The sequence below is a fragment of the Eurosta solidaginis genome, chromosome 3 (genome assembly GCF_040869045.1).
Source record: "Eurosta solidaginis isolate ZX-2024a chromosome 3, ASM4086904v1, whole genome shotgun sequence".
Lineage (NCBI taxonomy): Eukaryota > Metazoa > Arthropoda > Insecta > Diptera > Tephritidae > Eurosta > Eurosta solidaginis.
Genome location: NC_090321.1, coordinates 16,921,012 through 16,934,674, shown reverse-complemented (window position 1 = coordinate 16,934,674; position 13,663 = coordinate 16,921,012). Strand labels below are relative to the sequence as shown.

At 36.1% G+C, this 13,663-nt stretch overlaps 1 protein-coding gene across 1 annotated transcript; it reads right to left on the bottom strand.

The window, feature by feature from the left end:
* Nucleotides 1–270: 270 nt before the first annotated feature.
* LOC137246261 (uncharacterized) lies at nucleotides 271–2,029 on the bottom strand. Its single transcript, XM_067777363.1, has 4 exons — nucleotides 1,773–2,029; nucleotides 1,289–1,690; nucleotides 792–1,203; nucleotides 271–720 (listed from the first exon to the last, which is right to left on the bottom strand). The coding sequence occupies exons 1-4, from the start codon at nucleotides 2,009–2,011 to the stop codon at nucleotides 484–486; spliced, it is 1,290 nt and encodes a 429-aa protein (XP_067633464.1). The 5' UTR covers nucleotides 2,012–2,029; the 3' UTR covers nucleotides 271–483.
* Between the last annotated feature and the right edge of the window lie 11,634 nt (nucleotides 2,030–13,663).

The window sequence follows — 13,663 nt, the reverse complement described above, 5'->3', positions numbered from 1 at the left end:
ATTAAAAGTTTCTCAGTGAATCAAAGTTATTTGTCTTTCTGATGCCATTCCGAGTCGGCTTAAAACACATAGGTCCCGTCACGCCAATTTGTAGGAAAATTTAAACGAGTACGATGAAAATTGGAAGAGAGGGTCGGCCTAAAATCTCCTCGGAGTTTATCGCGCCTTGTATTTATTTTATTTATAAGAGATTGCAAAAAAAATTTGCAAATTACATTTCGTTTCCTATACCCCAATTTGATTTCATGAACCCAGTATAAAAGTCATCTGTGTTGGCCGCTCATTATGTTTTTATTATAACACTTCCATATATATGTATGTAGGTATAACAGTTAAAACTTGGCATACTTATTTTTCGTCTGAAATTACTTAACTAGTATTTGACAAATAATGTTGAAATAACCAGCCCTGACCATTTCCATACAAATGCGCTAAGCTTTTTTGAAAACCACAAAAAAAAAACAGATATCAATGCATGTAAGCTTATTCTAAACTAACACGTGGTAACTCTGGTAATGGAATTTCTTGTGTAGAAGTCGCAATTTCGTTGGCTTTAAAAGGAATATAATCAATTTTTTTTGCTACTTCCTCAGCGCTACAGCAGAAAGTGTAACCCAGCGTCGGTAGATGTCTTAATCTACCGAACAGACTATTTTTCAACCATTCGATTTCATCGCATATGTCAACTTTACAAAATTCGCTGTGATCTGGATTTTCTTTCTGTGAAAACATTTTTTCAAAACATGAGATTAAGGTTGCAAAAATATGGTAAATAAAGTTGCGTGTCTTACATATGGAGAATTATGACCTATAATAACGAATTCCTCCTCCACACCTGGTGTTATTGATTTCAAATATGTCCATATATATCCTGGTGCCTTGATTATCATATCTTCATTAGCGATGGATACCACTTGGTTTTTAGATGAAGTGCAATTTTCTTGAGCAGTTGGTATAGTAACATTTCCAAAAGTGCCTACATTAACCACATACTTCACCGTTTGAGTGCGCTCGCTCAAGGCGTCGAGGAAGAAATGCCAGTTTTCTTGACGCAGTTGACGCCACCACATTACATTAAAGATATATTTGAAGTCTTGAAGCTCCTTTTTTAGTGATTCATCCTGTATGATACTGTCGAATTCGAACTCATTTGCATTGAAGTACGATTTCGCAGATTGTGCAACTGCATTTTCAGAATTTTCACTTGATAACAAATAAATAAAATTTAATTTGGTATAAAAAATATATTCAGGCAACAAATTAGATCTGTGTAAACTATTTTACTTACTTTAAAAATTCAAAATATTTACTGAATCCATTAAGTTCTTGCTTGAGATTAAGAGATAATTCATTACCAACTTGAACCTTATTGTAGACCATCACTTTCTTTTCGTAAGTAACATAAGATGCAAATTTCAATTCCAGATGATCTAGATCGTAGCAGACGGCAGATTTGATGACATCGCCAGTTTCCGGGAGTTTAAACCCGAATGCGTAGCTCGTAAAGTTTGTGCATTTTGGCAGCTTTTTTTGACTTTCATAAAGTCTTAAACGAGGGTAAACAGGACATAAAACTTGAACGTCTTCATACAATGTGCCTAAAATCTTCAATGAATTCGATTCACAAGTGAAAACTTCCGTATCCTGACGAGGTGAACTAATGTCAATCCTCTCTTCGATTTGTCTATTGCTATGTAACAATACATGCATAGAAACAAAAAATACATGATAAAAAATGTTAAATATTATACCCCTCATCATACTCATCATACCCATATTGATACTGTCTAGACGAACTCGTAGACAAAGTAGACACTGTTATTCCTCTGCAATGAGCCCTTATAGTTTCTTCATCTTCCAAAGTCAATATATTTGAGTGCGCTCTAAAAACTATAGTCTTAGATCCAAAGTCCTTTGTAAAAATCGGGGATTGGCCTTTTATGGTAATTTGGCATGATAACACATATTTGCATCCTAAAAGTAAGGACACAATGAACACTAAGCTGGACATGCCGACTACTTTCACTACTCTAACACTTAGATCGGGAATAACTATCGCGTCAATGGTTTGCTGCCTTTTATACGTTGATATTCACTCAAATATGTATGTAAGTATGTGTGTATGTATGTACATTAGGCCGACACGATTTTGCAACTGAAACATCACCACCGAAATTATAATTTCTTTTGTTGGTACGAAACAAAAATTATTCTACTACATGCGTTCAAAATTCTTGTATACTTTTTCTATATAGCATTTTCCAACAGCGTGCGCTATTAAAAAAAACATAGCTATTACATAAGATAACCCTGTGGAAAAAAATAAACATTTCCTTAAAAAACCTAACTAATAGTTGACAGTTTTACGGGACTCCGGAAAGTAAGTGACTACTACAAAAATTCTGCTATTACTTGATTGTTAAGGCATGCAGCGTTACCATGCCAACCATTGTAACTGAAAGCCCGCCACATAAGCAGTTTTTCGTATAGATGCGTTTAATTCAATCTTATGCATTATGAGTAGATTGCACGTATTTTTATGAAGAGCGGTAGATTGAGCGAGACTGGCGCCATCTGACATGAAAAAATTGTCAACTTGCAACTTCTGTTGCAAGCAAAGCATAAGAAGAATGTTTTAACATTTGCTTTGGCTAATCGTTCTGACACAATTTGCATGTGAAATTATTTTTCCCACTCGTTGGTAACTTTTCTAACATTTTTCACAGTTAAAAACTGCAATTTAACAGACAAAATATGTTAGAAAGTATGTTTCTGGTATAGTGAGAATGTTTATAACTGTGATTCGCAAAATTTTGTATGTGAATGGCCAAGGCGAAATAAACTTAAATTGCCATGTTTGAAGGTCCTTCATATTTACAAACGCAAAAACTTCATTGTGTCTCGGCCATTACATTAGAATAGAAACCAAAATAAATTGCACGCCACTCTTGCGCTGATAGCCTTATGTTGCTACTTTGGGTATATTTTCATTTAATTGGGTAAAGCAAATGAGATATGCCCTAATGGAAGAGAAACGAATGACACGGTGCAATTGACCCTCCTATTGAAATACCCTATGAACGCAAATTATAAACAAAAATACAATGCGATAAGATAAATAAATAAATATTGTTGCGATAAGAGTAAACACTTTCGTATCGCAGCCGCAGTGGTACAAGTTTTGTTTGGACCTCTTATCTGTAATGCGGCAGTTACTCACGAACGTACGTACCAAAAACGTGTCAGCTGACACGACCTATCTTATAAGTGTGCAATGTAAACGAAAACTCATCGACGTGCAACGACCGTACGTACGTAGCCCGGAACGTAGAAATCAAAACAATTTAGATTTTTTCCGTAAGAACGTGTCAGCTGATCGCTCTCTCACTAGATAGAGTTGCCTAATAAACTTTTGTGCTCTAATTTTTGACCGTTTGCAGTTTTATGCAAAAACACCTAATAATTAAAGTTTGAAAAATTGTGAAAATAATTCGAAATAATTATGTAAAAGTCCAGATTATAAATATGTAATCTATTTATATTTATTTAATATTAATTCCAGCCTTTTACAACATCAAAAATTAAATTGGAAATAGTTGATGTTTCCATAAGCATGCATGCAAACTGGTCAATGGCAACAGTGCTTATCTGTAAACAGTACACACACAAATATGTTATGTACATGTACACAGACGCACACATTGATTCCTACGGGCTTGAGGGTTCGGTCAAACGTGTTTCGTACGACAAACGTCCGTACGTACGGCACACGTCGGTGGGTAATTGCCGCTTAAGTCTTATGTTCCAAACTACTTTAAGTCCTATATTTTTTGGTATTTGTCTAGAACGGCATTCTATTGGAATTATGAGGAATGAAATATTACCAGTATTTTTTTTTTTTTTATACAAATGTAGGTATAGGACCACTGTTTACCACAAGCCGAATCAAAACTTTGGCCCAATATCTTTCAAAGTTAAGGATGCGAAACATTGTTTATCAAAGTATTACTTGCAGTGATTTTGTTTATAATCAAAAGTTTTCAGTTTATATTAAATTTTCTGATAATGCATCGAACTCGCATGCACATATTGAAACTTTTTTGCACTTGTTGGAAACTATATGAAAATATTTCTAAAAGGGGGATTTACCCGATATGTTTTAACAAATGTAACACAAAATTTAGCTCTCAACTATTGAGGTGTACTTCTTCAAGCAGATACTCAGAAAACAATTCCACCATATAACAAGTAAAGGTGTCTAAGTTCGGGTGTAACTGAACATTATATACTCAGCGTGAGCTTCAATTGTACATTTCATTTCAGATATATTACTTTAAAAAAAATGTCTTCCCACTTCCTCTTACAATAAAACTTGATAAGTGAAATCTCATTGATTCAAAACTATTTTTTGCTAAGTTATAGCTTATTGTGACCAATATTAGCAGCGCTAAGGGATAATATCATCTCTAAGACAATACTAAGCAGTGACTTGTATGCACATCAACAAGTCTATCATTATGTCTGTACATATGTCCATACAAGCAGCGGAGAGCAACGCACAAACACATGCATATATCTGAGATACTCCCAAAAGTAGGCAATTATTTGTGCAAGTATCAGTCACATATACACGCGCATTTGAGAAGCTATAAACGTAGTACAGCTGGTAAGTAACTAGCGAATACTAGAAATAGAAACGCCTAGAAATATGCCAACGATGAAACCAAACAGTATAAAAGCAGTAACAGTTGAGGCACAGTCAGTCAGTTTGATTTAAGCAAGCTTTTAGCTGCGTAGTATAAGCGTTATTTTCAAGTAGTCTAATAAAGACCATTTTTGCATTATTCAATATTGGAGTTATTTATTCAACAGTTTAATGATTCGAACGCTAGCAGAAGATTTGGAATAAGCGGAATTGCAGTAAATTCGTTACAATTGGTGTCAGAAGATGAATTGTTGAATAAATTCCAAAGACTTTGAATACAACTTGGACATGGCAAAGTGGAGTGAATTGAAGATCCAGCAACTGAGGAAAGACCGGCAATAAACTCGAACTTCAGGCACGACTACGAGAGGCAATGGAATTAGAGGGAATTAACGTGGAAGAGTATGTCTTTCATCTTGATGGCGAGGAGACAACAAAAATTGAATAGAAAAACGAAACATCGCAGACAGTTACGAGCACAGGCTTGAACACGATTTTGGCACAGGAGGAAGCACAGGAGGCACGCATTTCAGAAATGTCGACGCAAATGTCATCCCAACTGGAATCGCAGGAGACACGCATAACATCAGAGATTGAAGCACCAGAAACGCGTATTTCAGAAATGTCGGCACAGATTACATCAAAGATGGAAACACAACTGAAATAATAAGAGGCACGCATAACAGTACAACTCGAAGTGCAAGAGGCGCGCATATCATCAAAACTCGAAGCGCGTATGGACGAGAAAATAACGCAATTTGAGGAAAAAATCGAAGCCGAGGTGGATGCTTTGAGAGGTCGTATACAGGAGTTGCATTAAATCGGACAGCTGTTTCAGCAAGCAATCCAAAGGTAAAAACACCATCCTTTGACGGTTCTGTTCCTTTCTAGGTCTTTAAGCTACAGTTTGAGAAGACCGCAGCAGTGAACAACTGGAATGCTGAAGATAAAGTTGCAGCTCTATTCGTAGCATTGAAGGGCCAGCAGCCGAAATCCTACAGACGATTCCCGAAGGAGAGCGGAACACCTATGAAGCATTGATAGCCGCTGTAGAACGACGTTACGGAAGCGAACACAGGAAACAAATCTACCAAATAGAATTGCAAAACCGCTGCCAAAAAATCCAACGAGACTTTGCAGGAGTTTGCCTCAGACATTGAAAGATTGGCTCATCTTGCAAATGCGAACGCACCCGCGGAATACACTGAAAGGGTAAAGATTCAGAGCTTTATAAATGGTATACGAGATGTGGAAACGAAACGAGCTACATATGCGAATCCAAAACTAACATTTGCTGAAACGGTATCGCATGCACTAACTCAGGAAACAGGCTCACTTTTGAGTAAGCCAGCGTACAAAGCTCATCGCGTGGAAGTAGAAAGGCCAGACTGGGTATGCACAATTTTGGAAGCACTGAAGCGGTCACAACAGAAAAACTTTGGAGTTATGAAATGTTTCAAGTGCGGCAACCCAGGCCACATTGCACGTCATTGCAGCACCGGTCCTAATAGTTCCAACAATGTGGGTGGACGAAAACGCAGAGCTGAAAGCGATGAGAAAATCTCCAAGTCCACTCAATAAGATAAGAAATATATAGTGAACAGATGTACATACATAAACGATTTTTAAGATTAATATAAAATGAAAAATGGCAAAAAACCCCCTTATCTGAACAATCGGTTGTATGGGATATATATTATATATAGCTCCGATCGAAATGATTTTTACAGGAAATATTCTATGATATATTAGAATAAATATCACCAAGTTTAAAGTTTTTATATTGGAAGTTAAGGGAGAAATTGCCAAAAATTTTTCTATCTGAACGATCGGTTGTATGGGATATAACTATATATAGCTCAGATCAAAGTGATTTTTTCAGGATATCTTCTATGATATATTAGTATATATATCACCGAATTTTACGTTTATACTTTCTAAATTGCGGCAGGAATGACCAAAATCGTCTTATCCGAACGATCGGTTGTATATGAGATATATGTTATAGTGGTTCGATCCTACCGGATCCTACAAATGTCTAATATAATACAAAAATACATCCTTGTGCCAAATTTCATTCAGATATCTCAAAATTTGAGGGACTAGTTGGCGTTCAAACAGACAGACGGATGGACGGACAGACGGACATGGCTATATCAACTCAGTTCGTCGTCCTGATCAATTCGGTATACTTAATGGTGAGTCTATCTTCTATATTTCTCATAGTTACAAATATCGGACCAAAGTTAATATACCATTTCATGTTCATGAAAGGTATAAAAACTAAAAAGTTTACAGTCTGTAGATCACTACTAACACCGTCGCTTAAAGGTGCGGACAACAGTGGCTCAAAACTCCCTGAGGTACTTTCTAAGAACATTGAATACAACTATGGAAGCTGGTAAACTAATGAAAGATAAAAAATGGTTATAGGGATCCAGTAAACATTTAGGTTTGAGTCATATGATAGTTTAAATTTAGAGTCAAGTTGTCTTAAATCTCAAGCTCAACAGTCGATCAACTTCAGCACCATAGCGCTCTAATACTTCAGTCATAGATAATTTTTTGAGGATATCCACTCAAAAACCTTAAATTTTTCAAAGGTTGAGGAATAGCGGGAGAATAATGCAAAATTAAGACCTGAGAACTATTAATTTCTCAAAGATTGGAAAATAACGGAAAAATAATATTTAATAATAACTTGAAAACTATAAATTTCTCAAAGGTTGGGAACCACGGGAGAATGATGTTGAATCTCAACTAGAGAACTACAAATTTCTCAAATGTTGGAGAAATATTTTGTCAATGTTTCTTTGAGATTAACGAGGAAAAAACGAGGATGCTGCTGTCGTCAGGGCTCATCATGATTATTTCTTGGCAGATATGTGCCTCTTTGGAACTACAGGTTTGAAACCACGAGGAAGAGATTGTGTAGCGTAACTTCTTCGAGAATTTGCAGTGCAATTTATAGCGATTAGTGGTCACCATTGAAATGTACGAAGTCACGAAGTCTTCAGGGTGATATATATACTAAGGCGTGGCGCCCACGGATAAGCACTGTCACCAAGTGCTATTTTGGAGTTAGAAGGCAATTGAAAAGTAAAGTCCTCTCTCCTGGGGTGACCCTAGAGTTTGTTTGTACGATACGGGTATCAAACGAAAGGGGTTAATGAGCATTTTAAAAGGGAGTGGGTCTTAGTTCTATAGGTGAACGCCTTTTCGAGATATCGCCATAAAGGTGGATCAGGGGTGACTCTAGAATGCGTTTGTACAATATGGGTATCAAACGAAAGATGTTAATGAGTATTTCAAAAGGGCGTGGGGCTTAGTTCTATAGGTGGACGCCTTTTCGAGATATAGCTATAAAGGTGGGCCAGGGGTGAATCTAGAATATGTTTGTACGATATCGGTATCAAATTAAAGATATTAATGAAGGTTTTAAAAGGGAGTGGTGGTAGTTGTATAGGTGGTCTCCTTTTCGAGATATCGGCATAAAGGTGGACCAGGGTGACTCTAGAATGCGTTTGTACAATATGGGTATCAAACGAAAGGTACTAATAAGTATTTTAAAAGGGAGTGGGCCTTAGCTCTATAGGTGGACGCCTTCTCGAGATATAGCTATAAAGGTGGACCAGGGGTGACTATAGAATATGTTTGTACGATATGGGTATCAAATTGAAGGTATTAATGAGGCTTTTAAAAGGGAGTGGTGGCAGTTGTATATGTGAAGGCGTTTTCCAGATATCGACCAAAATGTGGACCAGGGTGACCCAGAACATCATCTGTTGGATACCGCTAATTTATTTATATATATAATACCACGAACAGTATTCCTGCCAATATTTCAAGGGTTTTTTTATTTCGCCCTGCAGAACTTTTTCATTTCATTCTACTTAATATGGTAGGTGTCACACCCATTTTACAAAGTTTTTTTCTAAAGTCATATTTTGCGTCAATAAAATAATCCAAATACCATGTTTCATCCCTTTTTTCGTATTTGGTATAGAATTATGGCATTTTTTTCGTTTTACGTGGGCGTGGTTATAGTCCGATTTCGGCCATTTTTTATACCAATACAAAGTGAGTTCAGATAAGTACGTGAATTGAGCTTAGTAAAGATATATCGATTTTTGCTCAAGTTATCGTGTTAACGGCCATGCGGAAGGACAGACGGTCGACTGTGTATAAAAACTGGGCGTGGCTTCAACCGATTTCGCCCTTTTTCACAGAAATAAGTTATCGTCCCAGAGTCTAAGCCCCTACCAAATTTAACAAGGATTGGTAAATTTTTGTTCGACTTATGGCATTAAAAGTATCCTAGACAAATTAAATGAAAAAGGGCGGAGCCACGCCCATTTTGAAATTTTCTTTTATTTTTGCATTTTGTTGCACCATATCATTACTGGAGTTGAATGTTGACATAATTTACTTATATACTGTAAAGATATTAAATTTTTTGTTAAAATTTGACTTTAAAAAAAATTTTTTTTTAAAGTGGGCGTGGGCGTTCTCCGATTTTGCTAATCTTATTAAGCATACATATAGTAATAGGAGTAACGTTCCTGCCAAATTTCATCATGATATCTTCAACGACTGCCAAATTACAGTTTGAAAAAATTTTAAATTACCTTCTTTTAAAAGTGGGCGGTGCCACGCCCATTGTCCAAAATTTTACTAATTTTCTATTCCGCGTCATAAGCTCAACTCACCTACCAAGTTCCATAGCTTTATTCGCCTTTGGTAATGAATTATCGCACTTTTTCGGTTTTTCGAAATTTTCGATTTCGAAAAAGTGGGCGTGGTTATAGTCCGATATTGTTCATTTTAAATAGCGATCTGAGATGAGTTCTCAGGAACCTACGTACCAAATTTCATCAAGATACCTCAAAATTTACTCCAGTTATCGTGTTAACGGACGGACGGACATGGCTCAATCAAATTTTTTTTTCGATCCTGGTGATTTTGATATATGGAAGTCTATATCTATCTCGATTCCTTTATACCTGTACAACCAACCGTTATCCAATCAAGGTTAGTATACTCTATGAGCTCTGCTCAACTGAGTATAAAAAAAATAAACAAAGACCAAGGAATTTAAGCGTGACATATCAAAAAAAATCTGCCCAATTCCATGAAACCGTTGCAGAGCCGCTTGTTCCTTCTATTTCATGCAAAATTATCTCTTCCTTCAGTCATTCAAAGCACAATTTAAAAAATAGTAAAAAATCATAGCTTAAATGTGATAAATTGGTGTTTGGTTGCATAGATAAATAAACGAAAAAAATTATAGTAATGCATGTGCAAAAGCTAAATCAGGCTGGACTTGAATGTACGAGGATGAATGTAAGTTAGGATGTGTGCGTCATATTTGATATGAGAAGATGGTGAAATCGACTGATTCAATATGCAAAGGTCCTTGTGTTATACAAACTTCATCTGATTTTTATTTAAATTTTTTTTTTTTTGGAATATTTTGTGCTTTTGCTGCTTATTTTGAGTGTGCTTTTGTGCTCGTTATTGCGACGCTTTGTGATTTCGCACTCCATGGTGTCTAACGAAAGTGATGTAATTAATCTCAAACCATATACGGTAAAAAAGTGGGCGATTAGAAGTAAACATTTTTTACAGTATTTCTTTTAGGTATCGTATACATAAAATTTTGGACTATTCCAAAAGCAAATTGAGAATCAGGTTTTTATAATTTCATTTCAGAGAACTCTGTCGGAGCCTTAAGTAGAGATAAAAGACTTTTGAAGGCCTTCCTAAAGCGCTTGTTTCTCCACAGGGATATCCAAACCAGTCGTCGTCGCGCCATGGCTCAATTAAGCCCCACTAGCTTCACGCGTACTCTTGCTCTCCATCGTTCTGTCGTTAGCCACCGACACAACAGCGAATAAGCACTGCGCACGGCTGCTGCACAAATGTTAAGATTCCCTGTGAGAAATATTATGATTGGACAACGTAGCTGGTAAGATGGCCTTTACATAATTAATTCATCGTCCAAACCTTTTTAAGTTTGGGTTTTTACCATGATTCAATCACAAGAGGTTTGTTCGAAAGGCACATTTTTTGAAAATTGCAGCCATTTTGCTCCCAAATCGAATTGACATCCGTTAACTGTGTTGTTTCTTTGCGAATTTTCGAAAAATATTAGTAGTAGAAATAGGAAGCAATCAGTCTACAAATACCCGATAAGTACTTCACTGCATAATTCCTTAGAACATTTATTTTAATTTTATGATGAATTTATTAACTATGCCATGATCTATTAGTGTGGCTGAACATAGGTTTTATGAAAAGTGCGGACACCAAGGAATCGTGCACTCTCGTAAACCTATGAATATACGAAACCTAAGCTAAATCAAAATTCATCGTTCACCCTCAAAACCTCGACTACTAAATTGATTCACGTAAAAATGTCATTAGTAAATAATGGAGATGCCATAACGAAATGTACTCATTGGGCATGTTAACTAATTCAGGTAAAAGTCTACAACAGGAGTCTACTGCTAATACGCGCCCAAAAATGTCGAGAGAGGTCACCTCGACAAAAATAATGGTAAGGCGGAAAAGAAAAATTTTATCTCTGTTGGAGATATTTGCAGTTGAAGTTGGCACTTTTCATGTGGTTGTTGTAATGTTTTTGTGCACTGAAAAAGATGTTGTGTACAAAGGTATTTTGCACGCATTTAATTTTGATCCCACCTCATTGATGGACCGATCAGGGTAATTTTTTATAAGCTCGGCCGAAAGCCGGCAACGCAACTCGGGGTCATTTTTCGGTTTTTCGTCAATATCTTTTAAACGAGCTAAAATTTTTATTTCCGCCATCGAATTATTGCTATCGAGGTCAATACGCGTCTTTTGACACTTCTTTCGATATTTTTGGGCGCGTATTAAAAGTCGACATTCTGTTCCATTAAATCCGTATGTACGAAACATTCGTCCCCATTTAAGAATTTGAAGAATCGGTTTATATTTGGAATATTATGCATATTCGGACCTCGTGATGTAGTATCAAATGAACGTATTCCGAATATTCTAAATTAACGGCTTATCTGGAACGCTCTCATGAATACTTAACGGAAAAGAACTTTCCGAAATTTCAGAATAAAAAGGTGAATACTCCCTGTGTAGCAGGACCGCACAAAACCTTAACTCTTCTGTCAAAGTCAAGGTAGGAATATAAAGTTCTAAGACAATAAGACATTTTCTTTTATTTTTGTTTTTGTCAGTTCACGGCAGCTGCTGGGTATCGTAACACCCCATGTCGGCAGCCTGTTCAAAATCATGCTATCTCGAAATATTTTTCAAAAATTTCCCAATTCAGGATTTGTCACAAAACCGCCCTATATTACAGTTAGATTGAAGAACGCTTCATCTCACAATGCTTTTCATTAACTCCCTCTTATGAAAAAATGCATTCAACTTATGTTCATGTAGGGAGTTTTAAAAACAAATTTTGAGATAGTACATTTTTGAATAAAATTCTGACGTACCACATTCTTCAAACAATTTCTGAAAGAATGAGCAAACCAACATAACTTTATCTATGCACGAAATATTTTGTAGAAAATGAATTATTTCCCCAAAAACTTTTGGCATTTACCAATTTATTATCACTACTAATATACTACCAAAGATACTTGTCTACTACAATTTCACTGATTGAATTATTCCCCGTTTTCCTTACTTCGTAAAAGCAAACCGTCCAGATTTTTCAATTTGGGAGTGTCAAAGATCTCTCATCATTGAAGAACAAACCTCTAGTAATTGAATCATGGGTTTTTACCTTTTTGGATATTTTATAGCTATGAACCTTTCAAATCAATGTGATTTCTTTTCTAATTATTTAAAAAAAAAAAACAAAGTTGTAGCAATTGCATTCTGGACACACTTTTTCCTGAGCCAAAAAAAAAGTTATTATAGTTAAGCTTCTGCTCTGCAAAAAATGTGCGACTACATCTTGAAGAACAAAGGGACTTATATTGCAAACTATTTAGGAATCAAAAATCAAAGTTTCGAAAAATTTTGGTATAACTATTTTTAAGAAATACTCCATCTGCTAGTTGCAACTTTAACTTTAATTTTCTGCGGGGATGCTCATGCTCTCACTAACACACTTACATTTTAATTTTTGCCGACCACTGATCTAAACCAGCAAAGACTAACCTATTGCAATGAGAACTTCCTACCATTGTGGAAAAAACAAGTGTGTAATCTAATCCGCCAACTGTCGCACAGGATATTCAAGATGGCTACCTTTTAGCGTTTTGGCAGCGTTTTGGCATTATGCAGTATGTCAGTATGTTCAACATGGCGACGCATAGTGCCGCATATCTTCAGCGGGTGGTATAAAGAGATACAGAATGAGACCGCGATAGTCAACTAATAATCAGGTGATCGCTTCTATTTGTGATTTTGACGTCTATGCAGAAGTTATCACACTTGTCTTATCCACACAATGCTTTCCACTGTCTTCGTGCTACCGTAGGTCAGAAAATTCGAGAAAGCTTTCCCTATCGAATTCACTGCTATAAGCGTATGTGTCATATCAAAAAATAAAACATTGCGGGGCTTGAAGCTCTGATTTCTAGAAAAACAAGTTAAATTGTAAAATACTAAACGAATTGTAGAAAAAACTTCTCATTTGGCCAAAACAGCCTTCTACCTTAGTCTAATTTAAAATATAATAAATTAAAAACTCAAACTCGACTGAGTACCCAGTCTCTTTGTTATTTTACTTAATTGGATATTGTCCACAACTTTTTTCTTGTCATTATTTTACATAACAAACATGAATGTATGTGCTGCTCTCAAGCTTTTTAGTGTTACAAAGTCCTTGCGTCCATTCGCGTTCTTGCTCCTGCCCTGCGCGGCCATGTCATGCCGCATGCCGTCAACTTTAAAGCCAAATTAGTTTCTTCTATTTATTTTCGTAATTTATTTCTTTATTTC